Source organism: Culex pipiens, chromosome 3, assembly GCF_016801865.2.
Source record: "Culex pipiens pallens isolate TS chromosome 3, TS_CPP_V2, whole genome shotgun sequence".
NCBI classification, from domain to species: domain Eukaryota; kingdom Metazoa; phylum Arthropoda; class Insecta; order Diptera; family Culicidae; genus Culex; species Culex pipiens.
Genome location: NC_068939.1, coordinates 111,893,294 through 111,920,791, shown reverse-complemented (window position 1 = coordinate 111,920,791; position 27,498 = coordinate 111,893,294). Strand labels below are relative to the sequence as shown.

The following is a 27,498-nucleotide window of genomic DNA, read 5'->3' as shown; positions in this document are numbered from 1 at the left end:
ACGTATATAAAGTAAAAACAATATAAAGCGATATAATAAACGAGTAAAGTGCAATGGAGTATACGATACGAGGATTATAGAAAAAAATATATATGAGAAAAGTTAACATAGTATAATTTGCTGATACTGTCTGCTGACAAGGATAAAACCAACCAAACCCAATTTAGATGAATGAGAACAATGAGCGATGGCACATTTTAATGAGCGAAGTAAGCGAATGTATTTTTAATGGGAAGCTCTAGGCTAGTCAAACTGTGATACAACATCAAATCAACACTTTGAAATGAAATCAGTGTCGAAATTCAAACATAAAATAAAATTTCAACTCTCTTTTTAATAATTAAATGTAACAATCGAATTAAAAAAACGAACGAACTGTGTAATTTTATTTCTAGCAGCAAGTTTAAATTATAATATCATTTCTTCAATATTGAAAATATCAAATTACGAAAATTATTATAGCAAAAGCCTTGATACAATATCGAAGACATAAAAAATCACTCAATGTTACACAAATCACCAATGCATGGCGCTTCCGAAGGCAACAATTTTTAAGTTTGATGACGTCTTTTAGTTTTCCCATGTCAAATGCTTCGATTTGGAGTTATTTTTTTTCTAAAAAGTACCTTTTTAATTTTATTTTTCTGAACTCATGGTGCTTTTACTTTTTCGCACAGATTGTTGACTGAACAGATTTAAAAAATACGACTTATCTAATTTGAAACCATTTTCAAAGTTTTAATCAATTTAAGTTTTAAAATTATTTTTCTATAATTTGAATTGTAATGTGAGTTTAAAAAATACATTTTATTTATTTCTAAAACTATTTTTTAATGCAAAACTCCAAATCGATGCATTTGAGATGTTCGAATTCATTTTAAATATTTATTGAAGCGTTGTTTTTACTATATCGGACATACAATTAACCTATTTAAGTGATAACTTCAGAGGCACCGTCAAACTTGTTATTCTTCGTCTTCGGAAGAGCCGTGATCGAATTGAATCGAGTGAACATAAAACAACATAAATGTACATTAAAATCAAACATTCATTTTACCTAATAGCAATATTCACATTCAGCGTGAAAGCAGATAAGAAAAACGCGTTATTATTTGTTCAAGAAAGAAAGGCGCCTTCATTCAAAATCACCTAATTACCCTAACTTAGATTGATGATTTATTATGTAGATCTTAACCTATATTTTGCAACGGTTTGCAAAATGTGATCATTCTATCATACAAGCAAAAAATAGTGCACTGGCAGTTTTTTTTTCCTGCCAGGTTCGATCAGTAATCACGTGCTACGGAGTTAAAATGTAACTTTTACAGCACAACCATTGACACGACGATAATTAAGAAGCACAGCTATTGAACAGAAGAAATGCTGTGTACTAGACGCTGCCAAACGTAACAAGCTAGGAAAAAACTGGCAGATAACTTACTTTGTCATATTTAATCTAAAAATAAAGAATGATAATAAGTTGTTCAAAGATTTACTCCAAACTACTTCATGCGGGCGCCTCTGAATGAATATCGACAATGAAACAGGCACGCACAGGTGTTAATCGGTTATAAGAATGCTTTTTTTTATCAACGGTTGTTTCATTAGCAATATTCGGAAGAAGGTTTAAAACTTGCTATTTCTACCGTATAGCATGAAAATGCGGTCTTAGTTAAGTTATTAAATGAATATATTTGCTAGCAAAATTGGATGACAATAAATTATGAATGGGCGAAAACGAAAAGATGAATCAAACGTAACGCAAATCGGTGAAGAAAACAAATGCAAATACTTCAGTCACAATACTTTACTCATCGGCGAGTTGGGCCTACCGCCGCAACTCGTGCTCGCTAGTAGTAGTAGATTATGGGGGATGCACTATACATGGGGCGGGTATGGCATTCTGTTTTTTTGTTTTGGGTTGGTTTATGGCAGGCAATACTACTACACAATACGAGTGGATGGGTGGGAAAATACCTTCATGATTTTACACTGTGCAACACCTGTCACCGTTAGTGGGACGCCCTGAGCCGTTTCCACCATTTCACACATCGGGTTCAGTGTCATCACTTCCAGCGACAGCCGCTGGACATCGGTCACCAGCCACCAGGCCCAGGCCCAGCCTCCGACGATTGTGCGCTTCTTGGTCGATCCGCAGCAGCCACCTGAGAAAATTAGGGAAAAGGGAAAATTTTGTTAGAACTGGAGCTTTCTTAACGACTCAACTTCTCAAAAAGTGCGATGATTCTCAATGCAATCGTGGTCTGAGTTGAATGATGTAGAATCACTCGGATCAACTGACTGTGCAATACCTCTCACAAGTGCCAATGTCTTAAATGAATTCAAAGTTGAAAATATCTCTAGATCTATACGTGAACTAATTCAATTTCACCAGACGCACTGTTCTATTTGAACTCAACGGTTGGGATAAGTAATTTCCCCAATTATGAATCCGGTTTTTAACAACATGACATGTACTGCTATTGAAACTACGAAAAAAATCATATGACTTTGCTATGTAACAAGCTTGATACTTCTCCATCTGCTCGAAACTCGCAGCGAACTGGAATTTCAGTTTTGCCAAGTGTCAGCGCAATAGAATACGACTTGTTTGTGTGTGTGTGTCTCAAATTATCTGTGGATCCCTGCAATAGCATACCTCCTGCAAACGAAAAAGAATACTATTTGAGTGGAAGCAAAGTGTCTGACAGTTTGAGACGCATGTAATATCCACTACCGTGTGCTGAAGATCTAAGTCGAGCAACGCGTCAATGATAATGGCAATGGGAGACGTTCAATCAATTACACAAAAAAGCGTTGCAACATATATTTAAAAGCGTGAAAACTTAATAACAAGTTTTTTCTTGCAAAAAAAAAATACATTACTTCTTGAAGAACCCTTCCGTTTCTTTAACTTTTTCAGCAGAAAACGCCCAGATCTAGTTGTTCAGCGAATGATTTGATTTTGAATCTATTTTCCACACTTTTAACTAATCATGTGTCCAGAGGAGTCAATATCTCAGCTAAGGATAATAACTGCAAATAAGTACTGACAAAACAACGGAATAAAGAAAATGAAATCACTATTTTCTTGTTTTGTTAACTTTTTTCTTAAGTCCTTAATACACAAAAAATGCGAAAAGATAATACAAATTGTAATTTCTACTACCAATAATCAGTTTTGCCAATAAGTCACTTTTGCGTCCATTGCAGCAGATAGGGTACCTTGAACTTGATCAAACTAAATTCGTTTTTTGTTAGAATCCCAGTAACAATCATCAGTGCGAGACATCAAGCGCGATGACATAAACGCAAAAGCTTAACAGTTGTTTTTGCTACTTTTATTCACATTTTCGCCAAGTGGTCAATTCACCAAAGCTGATGCAGTCCCGAGTGGATTCATTTTTTTTTCTGCAGCATATTGCCGTGGGGTGGGGTTTGTTGTTGTTGTTGTTGTTATTATTGCTACCGGTGTGGTCGCTGTTGGCAATGAATTGGAGAAAGTGGTAATAGTTGCCGGCGTTGGTTGCGTGCCGCGGATTCCGCGCTAACCTACAAACCGCCGCGTTGATCGTTACTGAGTACGTGATTTTTAGCATGTAAACCTTAATCTACTGTTTAGTGGCGGTATTGATTAGTTTGGTTTGATAAAAATTTTGCAATGACTCAAGACGTCCAGGCTTTGGCAGTAGGAAATATCGTAAGAAGAACGTTCCTCTATTTTTTTGTTTGCAATAAAAAAGTAAATCTTTCCCAGTTCCTGAGGGGAACACCCTTGAAGAGTATCGGGGCCGGCATTTACAAAGCGGATTCAGTGGATATTACTTAACTTAATGTTAACATTTTGAGGTGAATATTAACATTCCATAGGTCACCTCCCTTGTGATGATACACTACCATCCCATTACTAAGCAATCGAATTCAGAAGGGAAAAGATCACCAGTTGTGTTGGTCCGAGCCGGGATATGAACCCCTATCTACCGCTTACGAGATGGAAGCGTTACCACTAGGCTACGTGGCTCGGTCATTTGCAATAAACAGAAACGAAAAAGTACGATTAGATAATGACGTTACAAAAGCACAAAGACAATTAGAAAAGGACGCAGCTCTCAATGCTTCACTCTTTGACCATCACATAGTTTCAATCCCGATCATAGCCCTTATCAAATATTAGTCTTGAATTTGATTTCAACACCCAAAGGAAAAATATATCTCAAAATCTGCTACATTGGATTTGCTGCAGAAAATGTCATATTTTATAACATTTTTTGCAGCAAGCCCGTAGATCATTTTTGCCCGCGTGTAAAAATTTCAGCGATCTGCAGTTCTCACCAACACATATAAAGCTGGCCCGTCCCCGAGCAACACTCCAAAGAGAAGCATATGTTGGTGCTCTTTCACTCACTTTTCATCAAGCGTCCATGGCGCGGTGGTAGCGTGTCGGATCAATAACCAAGAAGTTGGTGGTTCAATCCTCGTTCTGCTAAGTGTTTTTTTTTTGTGAAATACAACCAAAAAGCCGTCGGTAATGTCGATAATTGTCGTTAACGGGCAAAAATGTCATACTCCTATATCGCAAAAAATGCATGAGGACAGATTTCATGCAGATTCTGATATACTTTCATGCCGCCATGCATCACAATCATGCGACTGCCAGTTGGGTGAAATTTAAAAAAATTGCGATCAAAAACATTGTTCGAACTTTTTTTTTATCGCGCTTACCTCCGCGAAATTTTGAGCGATTCACATTTGGGCAGTTTTTGCCTCAAAATTTTGAAAACTTAGCTTGAAATTTGAAATTTATTTTGACGTTGAACTCTGACCTAAAAACCTAGTGAACTAAAAAACTAATTTTAAAAAATGCTCTCAATGAGAAAATTAAGCAACAAGTTTCTATTGTGCAACATGCACCGAAAACAATTAGTGATTGGAAAATGGACTACGCCAATCAATTCTACGTCCATTTTTTTAACAAATCTTGACTCGACTTTGTACTGCTTGTGGCTCCAGAGATATAGCAGTTTGAAAAAGGCGAAACTTTAGGATGGTGCCAAAAAGAGGGCGATTTTTACAAAAATCTAGATTTTAGCTTGTTTTGATGGTATTTACAGCACCATTAAATTTGAGCTTGATCAGGAGGGCCTCGTGGCGCGGTGGTTAGCGGCTTCGGCTGCCGATCCCTAAGTTGCTATGGGGCGAGGGTTCGATTCCCGCCTTATCCTCCTGGCCTTCTATCGGATGGGGAAGTAAAACGTCGGTCCATTTGCGTAAAAGAGGTTTTGGGTGACTCACCACACATAACCTTCGGACGCCTAGAAATGAGCAGAAACTTGCAACAGAGACCACAAAAGACCCGGGGGTCGTTAAAGTGGATTGCTTTGCTTTGCAGAAAATGGTGATTACAATTTTGCACTTGTCTATTAACGATTGAGGTATAAAATCAAAAATAATTATTTTGCGAAATATTTTTTTTGTGTGAAAATGTGAAGTTAAAAGATAGAAGATTGTACCTTAGGGTGCCCAGAAAAAATGACCCCCTGCTTCACAAGCTAAAATCACGAAAACCGATTTTGCTCATATTTGACCCAGAGTCCTAAAATAGCTCAAGGACCAATATTCAGCTTGTGGAGTGAGGTTTTGAGGAAAAGTCCCATATTCTGGGCACCCTATTGTACCTATTTCCCCCCCCCCCCCCCGATTTTTTGTTACCTAACTCTACAAAATGCCGAAGACATTCATCGAAAATTTCGTTTTCAAGTTACAAATTATAGAATGTTTATATTAGGATGTAACAAAAATGACTCTTTGGCGGGCATTCAGGGGCGGGTTCCGGTGGGCGAAATGAGCTTGATTGGACTGAACAGGAGCTGGCGCTTTGCATTTGAATTTTAAATGAGATTTAACCCGTATTTTTTTTGTAAATGTAAATTTTTGAGGCATTTTTTACCAAAGCTTGCATAAGAATTCAACGTACAAGCCAGTGACGCGGAAAAAAATGAAAAAAAAATCCTGTTAAGTAAAATCAAGCTCGTATGTGGGATTTGAGCTCAGCACGCCCACCGGAACCAGCCTCTGAATGCCCACCAAAAAGTCATTTTTGTTACAAACTAGTATGTATGTACTAGTATGTAGATACCATTTTTGTATGGAAACTTGTATGGACGAACCATTGACGCAAAATGGCTTCTTTGGCCATACACAGCAAAAAATCCGATGGTAAAATCGCATGCAAAAGCATGCAAATCACCTTCGTCAAAATAAACACTTAATTTTACACACTGCATGTACAGTTTTTGCAAAAGCATAAAAAAAAGTTGCAACCGACGGGATTCAAACCCGGCACCAACAGTAAGGACTGGCACCTTAGCCCACTCGGCCATCAGACCGATAAAAAGCTGTAAGGATAAACACATAAATGAGCTTGACATTTCGGTCAAGTAGGTTTCCCATACTGACGGGCTACATATTTCAGGGTGTAAAATTATATAAAATTGCATAAAATAACGATACACGGAGAAAAAAGAGTTCCCAAAATCGTGAACAAGCGTTCATGAAAATGAGAACCACGAACAAAGTGTTCAAATTTCATGGTACGTTTTTCAAAATCGTACCATGGGATTTGAACACTTTGTTCGAGGTTCTCATTTTCATGAACGCTTGTTCACGATTTTGGGAACTCTTTTTTCTCCGTGTACGCAACAACCAGGGTCTAGATGCAATAGTCCTTGTAATCAGTATTCCGTGTCTTAATACTCAAACAGAAAAAAGTGCACCTGTATTTTGGTTACTAAGATTTGTGTATTGTAATAACTACCAGAATTTCCGGTATAATTTTGGATTCATCCCCCACACAGCAAAAAATCCGATGGTAAAATCGCATGCAAAAGCATGCACATCATCTTCGTCAAAATAAACACTTAATATTACACACTGCATGTACAATTTTTGCAAACACAAAAAAGAAGTTGCAACCGACGGGATTCAAACCCAGCACCAACAGTAAGGACTGGCGCCTTAGTCCACTCGGCCATCAGACCGATGAAAAATTGTAAGGATGAACGCATACATGAGCATGACATTACGGTCAAGAAGGTTTCCTATACTGATGGGCTACATGTTTCAGGGTTTAAAATCACATATAATTGCATAAAATAATGCAATATTTATTTTACACCTAAGCCTTTTACACGCAGCTGGATTACTACTATTTTAGCTGTGCAATCTACTGCCTACAAAATGAATTACAACAAAGTTTGACTAATTTAACAATCAAAATATTGCAGCAAATGTCCCTAATGGACCAGCATATTTTTGAGACCATTACAAAACACTTTAATCAAAACTTACGTAAATTGATTTGAGTTTTATAATAAAAAAATCAAATGCATTTTATTGTGATTTTTTATGGAGAAAGAGGGTAGTTTGTCCTTTCTACAAACCATACCTCCACAAACGGGAAACTTTTTCATAACAGTTTATGAATTCATAGTCATTTGCAATTAGCGGTCACTGTGGCCACTCAGCTGATTGTTTGTTCGTAGCCAAACTGATGATTACCAAACACAATTGATATAACAATCCCTGCTAGTCGCTACTGTTCGTTTGTCACTTTTTCCCTCCGCGGTCAGTCCAATTGAAACCAGTTCAGTGAACGCGCGAGCGGTCGGAAAAAGCGGCCAAACCTGCATCAGGTTCAGGTGTCAATGTTACGGTCATGTAAGCCTGTACTACTAAAACCTAGGGGAAAACAACCGCGCAGCGCTTCCAATTTGGCAGTTTGTATAAATACCGCCAACCTGGAAGTGGCCAACCTTAGTCGGCAGAAGTCCCAGCGCCCGCGGAAGTTCCCGCGTGCAGTCTCCAAGAAGAGATCGCAACATCGCGCGACCAAGCTACCTGAGAGAGCCCTCCCCACGAGCAAAAGTGAGCAGGAAGGAAGGAACGTGTGGTGTGGGCAAAGCAAGTTGGGGAAGCCTCAACTCGAGAGAAAGAAAACGGTCCAACGGTACATTCGAAGTGGTGATCGTGCGAGCGTTGTGCAGCGCTGAGTCAGTCGATTTCTACCTTTCGTCGAACATCGACGGACCTCAACGGACGGGATCACTTGGCCCGGTAGTCGGTTCGGTACGCATCAAAACACGCGACAGCGGGTCGAAGTTCAGTGAAATTTTGGGACAATTCGTTGTTGCAGAGTTGGGAACCGTTGCAGTGTGCTAGATTGCTTGAAACGAGCACGGAGAGTGTGATTCCCTACGCCTGAGGATGGTTCTGGAAGCCCTGGTGAAGTGACTGTGAGTGAGCGTGACCCATTTACGGTGCAGTGTCTACGTGAAGAATCCAACAGAAGTGAAAACACAAGTGAAGAAGACAGAAGGGGGAAACCAGAAGAAAGCACAATTGGGCCAGTGGGTGGAATTTCATGAGCTGTTGTTGTTGTTGGCGCGTTTGCTTGTAAACAGGTTCGCTGGGGAAGCGTCCAACAAAACCTTGAACCTCCTATAGGAAGAACAGCTTGCTGGATGCTGCGCACAGCGACGAACGCCGCGAACAAATCTCAGGTGAGGCAAGGTGTAGGTTAAGGTCATTGCACCGGTAGTGGTATAACACACAACTTTGCTTTATTTTTTACTCCCATTTTCTATTTCGCCGAGTTGTATCATAGCTATGTTTGTTTGGATGTGTGTTGTCTGGTTTGACTGGACTTGTTGCGTTCACTCGGAGAAAGAAAGTGAGAAACATAAGTTTTTTTTGTCTTCTTTCTCTCGCTTTGCTAATTGGCCGCGAAGATATGATCCGCCCCGTCCGCGGAGGAGAAGAGGAGCCCCCTCCCGTTAATGAGACGGTCGCTTACGCAATGCTGGCCGGTCAGTGTATAATTTTAGTCCAGGTTGGCTACCTGTTGTACGTTTTGTGTTTTTGTTTTCAGTGCAATTATGCTGCTTTATTTCTGTGAAACAATTGCAAATTTTAACGATCCATTAAAACTGAGATAGGAGAATGTTGATTGGCCGTCACGGAGAAAGTTTGGGAAGAACAAATTGGACACAATAGCTATGGGATGGTCGTTGAATCAAATGTTCAATATTTCTCACAATGGTTATGATAAGAAAACTTGGCTGGTAGGTTGATGGGAGAATTTGTTGGGTGAAATTTAGATTTGAATGTTTTGTTCATACTGTGGAAATTGATTTTGAATGACATCAATCATGTCATCCCAAGTAACCACAAGCACTAAATCAAAACTCTAAATTCACTCTAAATAAACATTCCCGATGCTATGACACTTTAAATAGTCTTTCCAAATGTTTCGAAACATTTGTAGCTTGAAACATTATTACTTACCGTATAATGACATATAGAACAGCCAATTAAAGTTTCGAAGCATTTAGCACAACAATGTTTCGAAGCATTAATGGTAAGCTTTATGTATCACTGTAGAGTAAGCTATTAATGTTATATCACATTTGACATTTCTTAAAATGTTTCAAAACACTAACTTAACACTAGTGAGGGCAATAAAAGTTTGGCAGTATTTCGTGGTATGTTTATGTTTGCTGCAGGTAAAATCGTTCGGCGCACGGTTCAGCGTCTATAAAAATGTGAGTCAATTATACATAGTTTAACTGGACTTAGTATTAAACTATTCTTTTTTCCAGAACAGCTCCTTATCGTCGCAAGATACAATTTTCTAGTTACGATGGCTTTCTGCAAAAACAAAACTAGAAAGGAGGAGTTTTCGCTCTACGCCAGCTTCAACGACACTTTCGTCCACGTCACGGATCTTTCGGGCAAAGAAACAACCTCGCGCGTCACGGGCAACATAAACGCCAAGGCCGATCGTGACGAGGCCTCGCCCTACGCCGCTTTGTTGGCTGCTCAGGACGTCGCCGATAAGTGCAAGTCGCTCGGAATCACGCTGCGTGCCACCGGCGGAAACCGCACCAAGACCCCGGGACCGGGTGCTCAGTCGACGCACCGTGCTCTGTCCTGTTCGTCAAAGAATTTTGTGATTTAGTGCTATTAGTATAAACATAAATAAATGCTCTGTTTTAATCTGGCAAGTGTTTCAGTTTTTCCTGAAGTTGTTCCTCAAGGAAGACTTAGTCGGCAAAAATCATCTGAATAAACATATTTCAGGACGGACGAGACGGTTGGCGCAGGGCATCTAGGTGAAACATCTCAGTACACGCAGTTTAGAATCTCGAAAGCAAAGCAACACAGCAAAAAAAACAAACAAACTTTCAAAATCGTCATCCCAGCGTAAAAGCACTCTCCCAACAAAGAGAAAGAGCTGCGCAAAGCTTTTTGATTTTTCTATTTTTGTTCTGTCGGTAAAGTAGTATTTTGACGTTTTACCGCTGTATAACTTTATATCAACTCTAGACTTCGCCACTCAATTTTACCTCCATGCGTATAAAGTGAATATAAAGTTTCAAGACTCTATAGACAAACTTTATATGTTGATATAGAGGGGTCTTAAAGTTACCTTATACAGTCCCACGGTTACTTGGGATATTAAACATCCTTCTTATTACATAGCATAGCATTGGTGTCTACCCGTAGCTGCTACTTCGTTATTGACCAGGACCCCCAAACATTGATCCGTGGACCACAGATGAAAAGTAGGAACCAATCATCACCCCTTCGCAATTTTCAAAGGTCCCTATCATGCTGATCAATACCGATGCCGGCCACGACAAGTGTTAAGACACGGGGAAGTGGGTGGGAATGTTAGCCGATACTTGAGTGATGGGACCGCTAAATCGGCTGCGTCTCCGACAATGTATCACATGAGTTTTGAGGGGTTAGTAAGATGGGTATGAGGTCAGGATTCACTGTGGTAAGTGATGCGACCATAAACAATTTGCAGTTGGCAGCCGGCTTCGGAAATATACTTAATTGATTATTTAAAAAGTTTTTTTAATCGAACGCGTGCCAACCGAGCAGTAGTGCTATGGGATGGACTTATCAGTATATTTTTACTGTTTGTACGATAACGCGAGCAAATTTAAAAAATTGTAAATAAAAGACGCTTTACTCTTCATAAAATGGATAGCTTGATGAGTTAATACTAAAACTGCCAGTTGAAATAAATTATTACGATCAACGAATTAGAACAAAAAGAAAACAGGACACCGCGTGAAAGATTGCGGTGAAATTAAAACAATAATTTAAACGAACTAACCGGCGGCGTGCCTTCCGATCAACGATGATAAAAGAAGGACTTCTGAAAAATAAAGTATCAAATAAAGGTTCCGAAAAACACGAGTTTAGGGTAACCGCGAGGTCCCGCTACTCACAATCGAATCATAACAGAGACACAACGAAAATGGAAGATATGGAAATGCAAAAACCGAGTCTGGGCGTCCCCGTGGCCAGCGCACTCTTCTATCCCAAATATCCTTCGGGAAGTCGCGTGTTTTCGCCTTTCTTACAAGTAGAGCGTCCAATTTCCCGGGGTTACAGAATTCCCGGGAAACGGGAAATTTTCAACAAATTTCCCGGGAATTCCGTGTAACACAAAAAGCATGTATGGATGAAAAAAAAAAAAAGATTATGCACACCCCCAAAAATAACATCAATCTGGAGAGAGTCGTAACCAGCTTACCAAGTCCGCGCCCGAACCATCTCGGCTATCCCACCGTCTTGTAATTAATGTGTTCAACGCCGATGTACCAGTAGGTTTCCCGTACATCGTATACTGTATCAAATGTATACGAGGTATGGGAAACTTACAGCTACATCGGTGTTGATCCAGCCATTTTCACAGCGGCGAGATAGCCGAGATGATTGGGGCGCGGTCTTGGTTAGCTGGATACGACTCTCTCCAGATTGATGTTATTTTTGGGGGTGTGCATAATCTTTTTTTTTCATCCATACATGCTTTTTGTGTACACGTTTTCTCATACAATATTACATGCTTTTGCTCACAAAGGTGATTTGCATGCTTTTGCATGCAATTTTACACAGATATTTTTTGCTGTGTTGGTATACCATTTTTATGTAATTACAATTCAAAGTTTTCAAATGTTTGGAGCGAGTATTTGAAATATGTTTGCATTTTTTGGCCACTTTTTATATAGTACGAAGTAGTTTTTTTTTTATTAAATCTTACGCCCTTGGTAGCTCTAGTGCTCTATAAATTTTCAACTTTTAACTGTAATTTCTCAAACACTTTTAGACAAATTAACTCAATTTTTCCTGCAAAAATCCTCTTGGAGACTTTTAATGATACCAATTCAATTTTCTTCCAATTTGGTCATGGTAAACAAAACGTAAAACAATAAATTTTGATCTTGGGGGGAAGAGGTACCTTATTTTCAAATGATATAACACATTTTAATTGTTTATTTTCATTTCATAATATCGCAGTTATTGTTGCCAAACAAATAAACAAGATCTATTCCTAGTTGTGAATGCTTCAGAAATTAATAACATCTGAAATAAATCTTGACATTAAATTTTTAGACGAACTGATAAGTTCAATATGAACAGTACATTAAATTTGATAAATAAAATTTAGTGCTTTCATTATTTCTTTTTTAAGTTTAAAAAATGACCTTAAAAGTTAAGAAAATGTATACTTCCGCTTGAATTTCGGGAATTCCCGGGAAATTCAGAAATTTCCCGGGAAACGGGAAATATTTTTTTTCGGGAAATTCCGGGAATTCCCGGGAATTTTTTTCCCGGGACGGGAAATTGGACGCTCTACTTACAAGTGCCCTTACAAACTGTGTACAAAGTACACCCCTAGTAACATTTTTAAACTTACAGGTTTTATCATGGTTCTGAAAACCCTCATACGGCCTAAATAGGCTTTTATGGCCTACTTAAAACCTAAAATGTTACTAGGGACGTACACGACCTCCGGTGGGATATCAGCGTGTCTTTCTATAAACGATTCTATAGAAATTGCTTTATACCGTGAAAATTTAACACATTATTTGACAAATTAACGCACAATTTACCCGACGCCGTGCCTTCTGATCAATGATGATATGGGAAGGGCTTTTAAAATCACAAAACAGTTAATGTAAGCTAAATTAAAGCACAAACAAAACCAATCACTGAAAAAAATGACGCTCGAAGCACGAATAAACCTGCAAAGCGTGTGTTCTGTTCCGCCACCCAAAATCGACTAATTCATATTAAACATCCTTCCTATTATTTAGAAAACTTAAATGCTATTGGATAATAAAAAAATAAATATAACAAAGTAAGATTTAATTTTAAATGAAACATTGAATTGAAAAGGCTTTCAATTAAGAGAACTTTTCTTCATCATTTAAAAATATCACCGTGCAACAAAATGGAACATGTCATGACGTTTAGGGTCCTAGAATTTCAAACAGTTGGGTACTTTTCGAGCAATTCTAGAAATTTTTATTTGATCAATAATAAAAAAAAATCTGAGCCCATTTTTTTCAATTCAAACGCATTTGATAGATATTTCTTCTGCACAAATAACCCTAGTAACATTTTAGGTTTTAAGTAGGCCATAAAAGCCTATTTAGGCCGTATGAGGGTTTTCAGAACCATGATAAAACCTGTAAGTTTAAAAATGTTACTAGGGAAGGCTGGTACAAATTTTATTTAAAGCTTTTGTCACCCTCCCCCCCCTCCTCCAAGTTGTTCCGAAAAATAATGGGGCAAAACAATATTTTTCAGAAAATTTCAAAATTTCAACGGAAATTTAAGTGCAATCAGCTAAATTCAATTTAAAATGCATTCCCCAGCGTTTAGAATCATTTTTAGCATGTTTGGGTTGTTTTAACAATCTTTTAAATTTTTGAAAATTCGATCGATGTGTAGTATCGCTAAAACTATTTTTCGCTAAAATTTTTGTTTTCGTCAAATCTCACATTTTTTTTAAACTTATGATTGCGCCCATTGATCAGTTACGCATAGCAAAATTGTTGTACCAAACGCAGTTCAGGCTAAATGGTTGACATCCAATAACTTTGCATGACATGCATTAATTACCACCCACACTGTAGTGTAGCCAAATACAATACGGACAACTTCCACTAAACATCCACCAATTGGTCGCTGCACGGCTGCGAAATATCCTAGCTTATGTATTCATGGCCCACGACGCCCCTGACGGCTGCTCTCTTCGTAACAGTTTCACTTTCAATGCAACGGACATGAAATTAGGTAATGGGAGAAGCTAATTACAAACGCAAATCGGCAAATTCCACCGCGGGGAAGTTGGCGCGCAAACCGAGATGATGATTGGACGCGAGCAATCAATTGCTGTTGTTTGGAGATTTAATGAGAAAATCAATCAAGAAGGAGAAAAATATCAGGTTTTATTTTGCGTTTTGATAAAGATTATTTTGATCTTCCACAAGTCACGTTTCATCTCACTACTAGGTGAATCGTTTTTGCTACATTAAAAAGCCTATTTACTCTGAGATAACTTTCCTTTTACTTTCGTACGGGTTGTTGTGGTACGATTTCGATAACTCATTATTTTTAATGCTTCCATGATATATCGGATGTTCGATTGATTCATCCACCCTGCGAGCGCACATGTGTGTAATTGCAGTTTTTCAAGACCCTCGGATATATGCGTTCGACGCGTGTAGATTGACCTAAAAACTCCAGACATAGTTGGCCAACTCGGCCGTCTTGAGTCACGTATCGATCGGACGCTAAGTGAACTGAAATTTAAAATTTCACTCCACTTTTTGGAAGTCGTGTGACATGGCGCACGCTTAACAATAAACGGTAACCTCATGGTTTTGCGATTTGGTGCCTTTGAATCGCTTTGTATTTTGGTAATGCGCCGAAACTTTTGTAAGGCTTATGTAAATTAGAGTGACCAGACCAGCTGTGCTTGCGCAATTGACGATGACGGCCACAATTACTGACATTTTCAACCGTTGCGAACGTGTAATCAATGATCTTGAACTGGCCAGTGGAACGTTTCCTGGTTTTTGAAACTCTAGTTCTTTACTGTAGGATAATCTTATCATGATAATCTGCTATGTATTAACATTCCAACGCCCAAGGCTCCAAAAAAGTTGGAACGGTAACTTCAACTCAATGGTTCTCGGGCATAACTCAACCAATCAAGATGATTCTTCTTTCCAGTGATTTGTTAGGATGTCTAGATGATTCTAGAACTTTGCAGAACTTAATTTGATCAAATCTGTAATTTTTGCGATCAAAAACATCGTTCCAACTTTTTTTTTCGCGTGTAAAAAAAATTCGCCAAAAATTCCTCGGAGGCAGTCCTTTTGAAAAAAGGTGGAACGATGTTTTCCGTCGCAGAAATTACAGATTTGTTCAAATCAAGTTCTGCAAAATTTTAGGATCATCTAGACATTCTAACAAATCACTGGAAACAAGAATCGTCCCGATTGGTTGAGTAATGCCCGAGAACCAGCGAGTTGAAGTTACCGTTCCACCTTTTTTGGGAGGCTTGGGCGTCCGTGTAAGTTGGACATGCGTTGGGCGTTCCAGTGTTAAAAAAAATCTCCGTGTTGTACTGTATGTATATTGTTTTACATTAAGCTTGACCTGCGTTCAGCAACAACTATTGATTTAAATACAAAGAATTATTTACAAGATAATCTATAAAGAAACAATCTTATCTTTGGAGCCATTGGGAGTTATCAACCATTTTTATGATCTAAAAAAATACAATAAATTATATTCTAAAGACACACATTTTCCTTCCTTGCAGGTCGGCTAACACGTGCGTTCAGCATCATCCGTGACGTCATTGCAGTACCATGCTAAGCCGTAGCTTGTTGTTACCCGCTAAACATCCCCACGGCAGAATACCATAAAACGAACGGTTGTTTTTATTGACGACCGGAGAACGACTACTCTCCCTCTCTGAAAAGCGCCTCTCCCAAAAGAGCCACAGCCGGAAAGTTTGAGAAAACGACGCCGATAAGCAACAGCTGCGATGAGCGAGTTGGTGGGAGCCGCCATAGGTTCGGTGGCCACGGCGGCCTCCAGCGTCGGCTGGTTCGTGCCCATGCTAGTGGCGGCTATTGCCTACTTCCAGTACGAGGAATTTATGGATCCCGAGGCGAGAGTGATCGACGTGCCGACCGACGCAATGTTGGATAAATATGATTTCATAATAATAGGAGCCGGTTCGGCAGGTAGGTTACATCGCATAGCATTGTCCGGTTGGCCAAGGTCATGGTCATCATCTGACGCTCTCGTTTTCAGGGGCAGTACTGGCGAATCGGCTGACCGAGGTGGAAAACTGGAATGTGCTGCTGCTGGAAGCCGGTGGCGATGAAACGGAGATATCCGAGGTACCACTAATGGCGGGATATCTGCAATTGAGCAAGTTGGACTGGAAATATAAAACCGAACCATCTGGGAAGTTTTGCTTAGGTAAGTTGCAGCGAGACTTGACGGCATAGTACAACATTGATTGATTCGTCTTTTTTGTTTTGTTTTAGCTATGGCCGGCGGACGATGTAACTGGCCTCGGGGAAAGGTGCTCGGAGGTTCCAGTGTTCTGAATTACATGCTGTACTTGCGAGGCAACAAAAAAGATTACGACAACTGGGAAGCAATGGGCAACACCGGTTGGGGTTACAAAGATGCACTGTACTATTTCAAAAAGTCTGAAGATAACACCAATCCATACCTGGCAAATACCCCTTATCACTCAACGGGCGGTTACCTGACCGTGGGGGAAGCACCGTATCATACGCCTTTAGCGGCTGCCTTCGTAGAGGCCGGAGTTGAAATGGGTTACGATAACCGAGATTTGAACGGTGCCAAGCAGACGGGATTCATGATCGCCCAGGGAACGATCAGACGCGGTGGAAGATGCAGTACTGGGAAGGCGTTCTTGAGACCAGCAAGGTTGAGGACAAATCTACACGTGGCCATGTTTTCGCATGTTACAAAAGTTTTGATTGATCCAGTTTCAAAAATTGCGTTCGGGGTTGAATTTATTAGAGATAGAAAAATACACGTGGTACGAGCCTCCAAAGAGGTGATCGTTTCCGGTGGATCGGTCAACTCACCCCAAATACTCATGCTCTCTGGAATAGGACCAAAGGCCGAGCTGGCGAAGCATAGGATTCCACTGATCAAGGATCTTGCAGTGGGTGAAAATCTTCAAGATCATGTCGCACTCGGCGGTCTCACTTTTATGGTCAATCAACCAGTCTCAATTGTGGAAAATAGATTCCATTCCATGTCAACAGTACTGCAATACGCAGTTTTAGGCCAAGGACCCCTCACGATTCTGGGAGGTGTCGAAGGGCTTGCATTTGTGAGTACAAAGCACGTCAATGCAACGGATGATTTCCCGGACATTGAATTCCACTTTGTCTCGGGATCTACGAATTCCGATGGAGGAAACCAGTTGAGGAAGGCACACGGTCTGACGGACTCGTTCTACAATGCAGTCTTCTCACCAATCAACAACATGGATGCTTGGAGCATAATCCCAATGCTGCTGCGTCCCAAAAGCACGGGTCAAATCAGACTTCGAAGTGCCAATCCGTTGGACTATCCGTACATTTATCCAAACTATTTGTCTGAAGATATTGACATGAAAACGCTCATCGAGGGCGTCAAGATTGCGTACGCAGTTTCCAGAACGCAAACGATGCAAAAGTTCCAATCCACTCTGAGTGGGTACAAATTCCCCGGCTGTACGCACATTAAAATGTTTACCGATTTGTACTGGGAGTGCATGATACGGCATTACACGTGCACGATCTACCACCCGGTGGGCACCTGCAAGATGGGACCCTACTGGGACAAGCAAGCAGTCGTGGATCCACAGCTGCGGGTGTACGGAGTCCGGGGATTGCGCGTCATCGACGCCAGCATCATGCCAAAATTAGTCAGTGCCAACACCAACGCGCCGGTGATCATGATCGCCGAGAAGGGAGCCGATATGATTAAGGATTTCTGGATCAAGCGAAATGTTGCGTGAAAGTGAAGCCAAATACAGGGATGAAATTGTGTAAATAGTAGACGTAAACTTGCATAGAATGTATTTATTGAACTGTCTTATCCGTCTAACGTATGAAAACAAGGTGTCATTTTATGTTGAATTAAGTGAAACCCTGAAGAAATGTGTACCGTAGTGTATGATTGTGATCCACATACAAGATATTCATAGCGAATAGAGTTAAGCAAATGCAACGACAACAAATAAAAAAAGAAAGTACTGCACTATTGTAGACTTGCAGGTTGTTTCAATTGTACAGATAGTTGTAAGTGTTGCATTCCTTTGTAATGGTCCGTTCTAAAAGTATCGGCAAAAATTCCGCTTTTACCATGTCAGCAGTCTTTTCGGCAATCATAATTGATGGGCCGTTCGTATTTCCAGTTACAATTGTGGGCATTATTCCTGCATCGACCACTCTGAGCCCTTCGATACCGTGCACTCTCAGCCGAGCATCGACGACTGCCATCGGATCGGTCTTGGGTCCCATCGCAGTTGTGCCCACGGGATGGTAGATGGTCTGGGAAAAATGTCTTATCAAGCACTCGTAGAAACTGTCGCCCTTTTCTTGTGCGCAGGTGGCTTCCGGAATAGCGTCGTAGATGAAGGTTATGTTCAACTGCTGGAGGGCCGGCGTTTGGGCAAGCTTCAAGCAGTACTTCAGTCCTTCAATCTGAAAGAAATGGTTGTTGGCGGTAGGTTCGTGTAAAAATATTTGATTTATTTACCAAAATATCCATATCACGTCTCACGGAAAAGTATTTGGGATGAATTTTGATCTTGTCGTAAGGATTTTTACTGCTCAGACTCAGATAGCCTCTGCTTTGGGGTCTCATTAGCAGGGGAAGAAAGAAAAATGAGTCGTGGTAGATCCAGCGTTCATAATTTTGTGCATAATATTTGTGAGAGATGGCTGACCCGTATGCTCCAAAAACGCCACCATCAGACACTTCCGACTGAGAGGCCATGAAAAGTTGCACATCGGGTCGGTTGCTGTCCTCCGGTTGGTATTTTGTGTTGATGAATCCCATCACTTCACAAAATGGCATTTGTAACAAAATTCCACTGTTGTTGAAAATGAAATTTTTCAATTCAGTTGTAGACATTGCGTCGGTCATCTTGGCAGATAGGTACGAAGTATTTTTGGATTTATTAATTAAATATGTTACTCCACCAGATGCCACATGATCCTGCAGGTTTTTACCAACTCCAGGCAAATCTTGGATGACATCTATTCCGACTGCTTCCAGCTCTTCTTTAGCTCCAACTCCAGACAGCATAAGCAGGTGTGGACTATTGATTGCTCCAGCGGACAAGATGACTTCTTTCATCGCCATCACATAGTGTTGTCGATTGTCTTTGGAAAATTTAACACCGTACGCCCTTTTATCCTCTGGGTCAATCAATATTTTCTCAACCATTGTGTTTAGAGAAATATGAAGATTTTTCCTGTTTGCAATTGGTCTGAGATAGGCTTTAGCGGTACTACACCGCAATCCATTCCGAATAGTTCCATGAAGCGGGCCAAATACTTTTTGCGAAGGTCCATTCATTTCATCCGCTATCTCGTGGCCCAACTGTTTTGCTGCTTCGTAGAAAAATGGTGTTAGCTTGGAACGATTTTTGAACAAATCTATAGTCATTGGACCGTTTTTCCCATGCCACGGTTGGTCAGCAATTTTGGGATCCCTCGTGTTTTCCATTTTAACAAAATACGGCAACACATCCTGCCAACTCCAGCCAGTGTTTCCCAAACGCTCCCACTCGTCATAATCCTCCGGATTGCCACGAATGTACATCATAGCGTTCAGCGTCGACGATCCACCAATTACTTTACCCCTGGGCCAAGCACACTGGTGGTTTTCCATTCCTTGACAATAATGTGAATTAGGAACCGTTCGATACTTCCAGTCCATCTGTGACCTTTGCAGGGCCGGAAACAGGTACGGTATGTCCGACAGATACGATTCATCCGGGCCGGCTTCTATCAGTAACACATTCCAATCGCAAACCTCCGACAGCCGGGCAGCCATCACTGCACCGGAGCTGCCTCCTCCAACCACCACAAAATCGTACACATCGTAGATGAACTGCGGCGGAATGTCCTGGATGCGATTATGAAAATCCACAATGTCACTTCGCTGCAGCCAAATGAGGGCGTCCAGAAGTAGCAGCGTCAACACGTTTATCGGCCGGGTTAGCATAATCCTCAGCAGTGAGGCCTGCACTTCCATTGGTCCCATTTTTGCGGGGTAAAGCTTGTGCGTTTGGCGACTTGTAGAACCGACGACGAAAGTAAAACTGAATGCATGCTTGCTTGTTTTACCGGTAACAGTTCGATACACGATCGTTGACGATCGTAACACAAAATCGCCAAGGTGGCAATTTGGGAAGTTGTCGTAAAACCGTCCATTAAAACCGTTATGAATGTGTTGTAACAATTGACTTAATATCACAATTCTAATTTTCACCATTGAATAGAATCCTCCTCCAGATTTGCTTTAATGGTTACAACTTTGAGACAAGCCCTTTTCAATTATAGAAATTTTACATTTATTTTTCCAAACATTAATCACAATTTCCTAAGATTTGATGAAGAATTACCAAGATAGGGTAGAGTAGTCATCAATGAGACACGGGGAACAATGATAATATAGCTCTCACAAGACGTAGTTTCAACCAATCTGGCTCATATTTGGGGGAAAGGTGTGTCTACTAGATACACGTTTGCCATAATAGTGACTTTGGTTATGGACGCTCCCTTGCAAAGTTATTCATACATGTTTGATTCTGGGGTGTAAAAGTAAATTTTGATTAAAAATTACATTTTCGCTCATAGGCTACCATTAACACAAAAACTAATATTTTTCCAAATTTCTTTCGTCATTTAACAGGGCATGAGTCGGGCTAAAATGTCCTTTTATTAGTTTTGACCAAATATTAGAATATACCCAGAATCCAGGGCTGTCTCATTGTTCCCCACTCTTTTCGGCCCATGGGTAACAATGAGACACTTTGATTTTTCTTCAAAAAACTTTTCAAAATCTATGGAAATCTCTCAAAACATGAATTGGAAGTGATTTTTGGCATATTTATTGAGTTTAAACTTCATTTAACCAAAAATATAAAGTTATTTCGTAAAATATATGGATTTTACAAAATTTAAATACTTTTTATTATAACTTTTGTTAATTAAAGTTTCATGTTGGCAAAATTGCTTTAAAATGTTCAAGGCAAGTCACCTGTAATGGAACAATACAAAAACATGATGTTTTACTAGCAAAGTATTGATTTTCGTAGAGTTTCTCATTGTTCCCCAGCTGTCTCATTGTTCCTGCCAAGTGCGTCTACAATGAGACAGTTGAATAACTCTGGCTGTAGACGTCAGATCGATCTCATGTTTTGGTCAATGTTAGAACACATTAAAAGAAAGAAAATGCAACATAAAGCTCATTAAAAGTTGAAAGTTAAAAACCAAAAGTGTCTCATTAATGACTACCCTACCCTACTTTTAATTTACATAGGGGTAATTCTCTACCAACTCACACGAAATCGGAAAAGTTGCCCCGAGTTTCGTTTTTTGAAATCTCGTTACGGAGGGGCGGTACGACTCTTTTCATTTTTGAACATGCGAAAAAATAGGTGTTTTTCTATAATTTGCAGTCTGAAACGGTGATGAGATAGAAATTTGGTGTCAAAGGGACTTTTATGTAAAATTGGACGCCCGATTCTATGGCGTACTCAGAATTCCGAAAAAAAAGAATTTTTCATCGAAAAAAGCACTAAAAAAGTTTTAAAAGCTCTGCCAATATCGCAATCGCAATATTCTAGTTAAGTTATTTTTTTATTAGAGTGTAACAAAAATGACTTTTTGGTGGGCCTCAGAAAGTGACATTTTTGAAAAAATCTTTGTTACGGGTTAAATCCCATTTAAAATTGAAGGGTGGAGCGCCAGCTCCTGTTACGTCCAATCAAGCTCATATTTGGGATTTGGGCTCAGTATGCCCACCGGAACAAACCCCTAAATGCCCGCCAAAAAGTCAATTTTGTTACATCCTACTATTTATATTCGATGAATTTTTATTTTTTGCTGTCAGTGTAATTAAATCAACACGTCGACGTGACAAAATATGACAGTATCGATCAAAAGCATATGACATAGATCGGTTTCATAAATTCTCAAAAATCCATGAACAAGACGATATGCAGTCGAACTGCTTTCTTTTTAGAAGTTTATGTTAATTTTTAAACATTTTTGTAGTACACAGTAAAACAAAGTTTTCAAGGTTGATAGTTAGGCTGATGGCATTCCACCTTCCAAAATTCCACTTTGTATACTGTGTAGGTAGGGGAGTTTGGGGTAATATCAACAGTGGGGGTAATTTGGACACTCCTTTAGAAATCACCTTTTCTTCGGATATAAAGTTAAAATGGCAATTGAAGTGATAAGGCTAGTACTAGTAATGGGCTAGGAGTATGGACAAATAAAAAAAGTTGGAATAGGTTGAGTAATTTTGTCATAATATGTAAAAGTTTCCAAAGGCTGGTTGGCACTGCCTTAAGTTATAATATTTGAGGGTTGGGAAATAAGGTTTTGCAGGGATTATATAGCAAAAAAGTGGATAATATTTGTTTGAGGGGGTTGCTTGGACGATGCCTGAGATATGTACGTATAAATATTGTGCATTTTATCAATTTTTATCATCAAAAATTGCAATTTTTGATAGAACATGCTATGGGGGTAATTTGGACATGGCTTGTGGGGTAATTTGGACATACCTGAAAGTCTACCTGTCAGGCAAAAAAAAAGTAACTTTCATGGTCGGTTGAGTTTTTAAAGGGATTTAATTCAATTTAGAGGGATTTAAAATGTCAAAACACTCAAAAAGGAATGTGAGCAATGAGACTTGCACAAAACCCCTATTATTTGAATGGACCCCTCAATATTTAAATGGATGAAAATCTGACTACTGCACATTTGGCGTTCAACTAGACTCTAATGTAGATTGTTTTTAATTAATTTCTTTGACATTTCTAATTTCTATGCTGGTTTACAATAATATTTAAATTTGAAGGACTACGGAATGTTAAATAAAAAAATGAAGGGTTTCAGGTTAATTAGTTCCAAAAAGTCAAAGTAGTTATGTCACAGACATAACCGGAATGGCGTAGACTTACGTAAAATTTAGATATGTGGACATGTGGGTTTTCCATATATTAATTTGAAGAATTAGCTATATTCTTTTCTTTAAATAGATTTACGGAATATGATCATGAATGGGAGATGGAATTCAGCTAAGGGCGTTATTTCGGGGTGGTTTTCTTTCAAATTGTATGTAGTGTTTGGTGGGAATGATGAACAAGAAGAACTCTTTCGTGAGAAAATTGGTGGCCCTAAAAAGGACCGATTAGAGTTGGATGGTGGCGTTGGTCGCAAGGCTCGGTCTTGGCATCAGGCTCGATCTTGGCGTCAGGCTGCAGCCGGGAGATGTTCTGTCCAGATGGGTGATAGGCCGCGGTGGATGCTGCAGGTGCTGGCGTTGTTGATGGATGCGAAACCGACAAAGTTGTTTAGGAAAGCGTGTAGTATTTGCAAATGATTGTGGTGCGAAATTTAGATTAGGCTGGGGTATCAACCAAAGTCAAAATCGGCCGATGATAACTAAAATACGAAACATACCTTCGTGACTGTGTTAGAACATTTCTACCAAAAACAAGGTCAAGGCATGTGCGCCCAAATGTCGTTGTCTGTAAAGGATTGGAAAGCAGATCAAGCTTGAGGTACTCTTTCATAAAATCAACAAATTTCAAATTTTCCGGTTTGAGGATATCAATGTTAAAATCCCCAGACACAACAATGCGGATGTCCTGCTTTGCATACCAGAACAAATTCCGGATCAAGAAAGAAATTTTCTGTTTGTATGTTGCACTTGGCGAAATATACACAACAACAAACAGTGTTTGAATCCCATTTTCTGAAACTTTTGTGGCACAAATATCCCCAAACGAATCAGCCTCGAGTAAAATTGGATCATGTTCCTCACTTAACTGCTCAAGATCGTGAGGCATGGCCGTCGAAGAAGACGAATTTTTCTGGAAAATTGCAACCCCCCCGGCCCTTACATTGGCACGTTTAAACTCAGCGATACAATGGTACCCCTCAATGCCCACATTAGAACAATTGTTCAACCAAGTTTCACTCAATGCCAGGAAATCGACTTTGGTGAGCAAGAAATCAGTCGAAACATCCAAATGATCCCTTAGTGCCAAGACCCGTGCCGACCCCCAATTGGACGGAACACCCATTCGAACGGCAAAGAGAGAAAAGAAAGAGACGAAGGAATTTTAGCGAGCCGAATGGGGGGAGGGGTTGGGGGCGAGAGCAGCCTCAGAAAGCTGTGTATTCCGTCGCCCCCCCAGACCAAAATTTGTTCCTGAAATTTAAATTCAAATTAGCTCGCTGCCTCGTCCCGGGTGGAACGAGGGATGAGGGCAACTCTTTCAACAGTTTGGAATTGGACACGACGCAATTCTTTCAGAAACGCTCGCCGCGAATGCGACGAGCTAGTTGTTGTTTCACAACCACGGCTTGACCCACGAGAGGCTCTTCAGCGGAAGGCAGCAGGCGCGCACCTCATCTCGTTGATGCCTCGTCCCGGGTGGGACGAGGGACGGGGAGTGAGGCAACTCCGAACCACGGCAACCACGAAAGATCCAAACGGTCCGGCCATCGAGAGGCAACTGGCTGACGGTGACGTCGAGAAGGCGATGCGCGCTTCTTTTCCAGTTCTGGTCCCTCTCTCCTGCTGCTGCTGCTCTGGTCTCTCCTGCTGCTGCTGCTGCTCTGGTCTCTCCTGCTGCTGCTGCTCTGGTCTCTCCTGCTGCTGCTGCTGCTCTGGTCTCTCCTGCTGCTGCTGCTCTGGGCTGAGCTTTCCTGCTGCTGCTGCTGCTGCTGCTGCTGCTGCTGCTGCCGGTCCGACGTCTGAGACGTGAATGATAGAATGGGCTCTGGCGCGCGTTCTTATATAGCCTTTCGGCCCGCTACTTCCCCTCCTTTTTCGCGACCGACACTCGGTCGCGTTGCTCGGATGATTTTCCCCTCAAAATAGGTACTTGACATTCCCGTCCGTGAGTGGGAAGCGCTCATTTTGCTTGCAAAATCTCTGCATTTTGAAAACATTTTAAAACATTCAATTGTTTCAATAGTTAAACTATTTTGCCAACAATGAAAGTTTTATAGCAAATTGCTGAATAATTTTCGAATCGAATGGCACATAAATCGTGTCGATTCGATTAGAGGGAAGGAAGATATAAGCGTTTGACGGATGACGCAGTAATCCAGGGCCTTCGGCCCGGGTTTTTTTGGAATGACACCCCAGTACCTTCGACAAAGACGTAAGTCTACGTCAATAAAGATTGATTTAGATAAATCTAAACGATACCTATAATCACTAAAAACTAAACTTGTGCCTAATCCAGAATCAATGTTTAAATCATTACAGAATCAATGATTAAATTATGTATACTACACTGAACTATTTGTTATATATTTGCTTAAAAAAATCAAATGTTAAACTTATTCTTCAACATGTGTCCAAATTACCTCACAAAAGGTGTCCATATTACCCCACAAGGTATGTCCATATTACCCCACAAGGCATGTCCAAATTACCCCACAAGGCATGTCCAAATTACCCCATAGGGGTGTTCATATTACCCCCACACAAAAATGTGGGGGTAATTTGGACACCTTTTAATTTTTGCGATAAAAATTGGTTTTTCTTCAAAATTTATCGAAATGAATGAAATTTTTCCATCAAATATGGTATCTATTATCCTCTGGTGTCATCCACATTCCTTTAAAACAGTGTTTCTCAACCTTTTTTGTTCCATTCCCCCCTTGGCTGATTTGCATGAACTTCATTCCCCCCCTTTAATTTTGAACAAATTTTAATCAAATTTCATAATGTAAGATTTAATGGTTATCATAAGACTGAAGTTTCAATAAAAAAAAAATCATGCAAAACATACAAATGTGCAGATTGTGAAATTAACTACAAAATTTAGAAACTTTTGAAAAGTTGAAAAAAAAGTATTATTTGATCAAACTGAAATTAACGATGATCGAAATATTTACTTGAAAATAGATGAGAGAGCTCACAAAAAATATAAAATCTACTTTTCAAAATGCAATGTAAAAAATCTCCGGAATTTTTATTTTGAATTTAATTTTTCAAAGAACTGTTAATTTTTAGGAGAGTTTGTACAAGCTCCTAAAAATAAAAAAAAAATAAAAATGTTTTAAAAAAACAATTCTATTTTTTAAATACAGCTTATTTTTGAAAGACCAAAGGACTATTATTTAAAAAGTTGAAAAATTCTTTCTAATTCGATAGTTTCAAAAAATGTTTCAGACATGGATTATTTTTGCAAGCTCGTTCATAGGCATTATATTTCTATTGCATCCTCATTCCCCCCCAAGAATGGCCAAATTCCCCCCCAGGGGGGAATTCCTCACCGGTTGAGAAACACTGCTTTAAAATATCCATACAACCCGTGGCAGAGCTATTTCCTTAGGGTGTCCAAATTACCCCACACTCCCCTACGCATAATTGTCCCACTGAGAGTAACAAGATGATTACAAATAAGAGTGATAAATTACTTCCCGGATTATTAGGGACATATAGGGCGAACAGGGATCCGTAGGACAATTATGCGTAGAAACACTGAAAACGGTCGAAAAATTTCAATTGCGTTTTTCTCAGTTGCACTTTTATGAACATGGGACGGTTATGCGTAGAACGTGGTGTACTGCCCATGATCGCATAAATGTCCCATATGCATTTTCATCACTTTTGAGTTATTGATGCAGTTTGGTTCTAATTAGTGTGCTCTTACAAAAGAGCCTATAACATCCAGTACTTTGTTCTAGAAATCAGTTCGAAATCCTGTTTTTTTCGTGAAAACTTAACACGTAGCCTTATGTGTGGGACAAACTTCAAATGCGTTTTTCTCAGCTTGCTGTTTTTGCATATGGGACATTTATGCAAACATGGGCAGTGTACCTCTTACAAATACGCATAAAAGTGGCCATACTCTACGTGTCTCCAGTTGATTGAACGAAAACATTCCTAGTCAAGATAGCGATTATCAAGTTCACCACCTTTCGGTAGAAGAAAACTTCACCCCGTTTCTTATCACGATACTCACACGCATGGTTATAAGCTTTTACAAGCGGTGACAAAAAAAAACAAAACAATTATGGTTGGATATTTTAAGTTGTACTCTTTGCGCTTCTCATTACTTATGGCTTTAGTAGCTTAAACATATTTTTCTTGTTAAAACTTTATATGTTGTTGTAATAAAAACTACCAAACACAGGATTAATTTCCCCAATTTCGGTAAAAATCAAAGCTGATTTACCCGCAAATCTTGAGGTAGCGTGTTTCAAGAAAATAAAAACAACATTTCATTCTGACCGGTGGCCATCAGCAGCCGGTGACGCTGACTGATGTACGATTAGAAGCTCCAAGCGGGTGTGAGTATGTGTG

The 27,498-nt window shown here is 39.8% G+C and overlaps 4 protein-coding genes across 11 annotated transcripts in view; 2 read left to right on the top strand and 2 right to left on the bottom strand.

Annotated features, from left to right (window-relative positions):
* The window catches only part of LOC120425934 (flotillin-2), a 367,849-nt gene that overhangs the window by 16,790 nt on the left and 323,561 nt on the right, over positions 1 to 27,498 (bottom strand). For 5 of the 8 annotated variants that reach the window (XM_052709316.1, XM_052709313.1, XM_052709311.1 and 2 more), the window contains exon 3: positions 1,978 to 2,165. In XM_052709316.1, the coding sequence (XP_052565276.1) occupies positions 1,978 to 2,165 (188 nt within the window). Of the gene's footprint in view, positions 1 to 1,441; positions 1,457 to 1,977; positions 2,166 to 2,312; positions 2,529 to 27,498 lie in introns of those variants that run through there. The other 3 variants (XM_052709315.1, XM_039590557.2, XM_039590561.2) reach the window with 3 other exon arrangements.
* LOC120425939 (glucose dehydrogenase [FAD, quinone]) lies at positions 7,683 to 18,184 on the top strand. Its single transcript, XM_039590570.2, has 4 exons — positions 7,683 to 8,558; positions 15,695 to 16,124; positions 16,195 to 16,365; positions 16,434 to 18,184. The coding sequence occupies exons 2-4, from the start codon at positions 15,923 to 15,925 to the stop codon at positions 17,930 to 17,932; spliced, it is 1,872 nt and encodes a 623-aa protein (XP_039446504.1). The 5' UTR covers positions 7,683 to 8,558; positions 15,695 to 15,922; the 3' UTR covers positions 17,933 to 18,184.
* LOC120425940 (40S ribosomal protein S14-like) lies at positions 9,225 to 10,467 on the top strand. The gene has a single exon (XM_039590571.2). The coding sequence runs from the start codon at positions 9,698 to 9,700 to the stop codon at positions 10,013 to 10,015; it is 318 nt and encodes a 105-aa protein (XP_039446505.1). The 5' UTR covers positions 9,225 to 9,697; the 3' UTR covers positions 10,016 to 10,467.
* LOC120425938 (glucose dehydrogenase [FAD, quinone]-like) lies at positions 18,178 to 20,282 on the bottom strand. The gene is made up of 2 exons (XM_039590569.2): positions 18,676 to 20,282; positions 18,178 to 18,620 (listed from the first exon to the last, which is right to left on the bottom strand). Exons 1-2 carry the CDS (start codon positions 20,188 to 20,190, stop codon positions 18,198 to 18,200), a joined length of 1,938 nt encoding a protein of 645 aa, XP_039446503.1. The 5' UTR covers positions 20,191 to 20,282; the 3' UTR covers positions 18,178 to 18,197.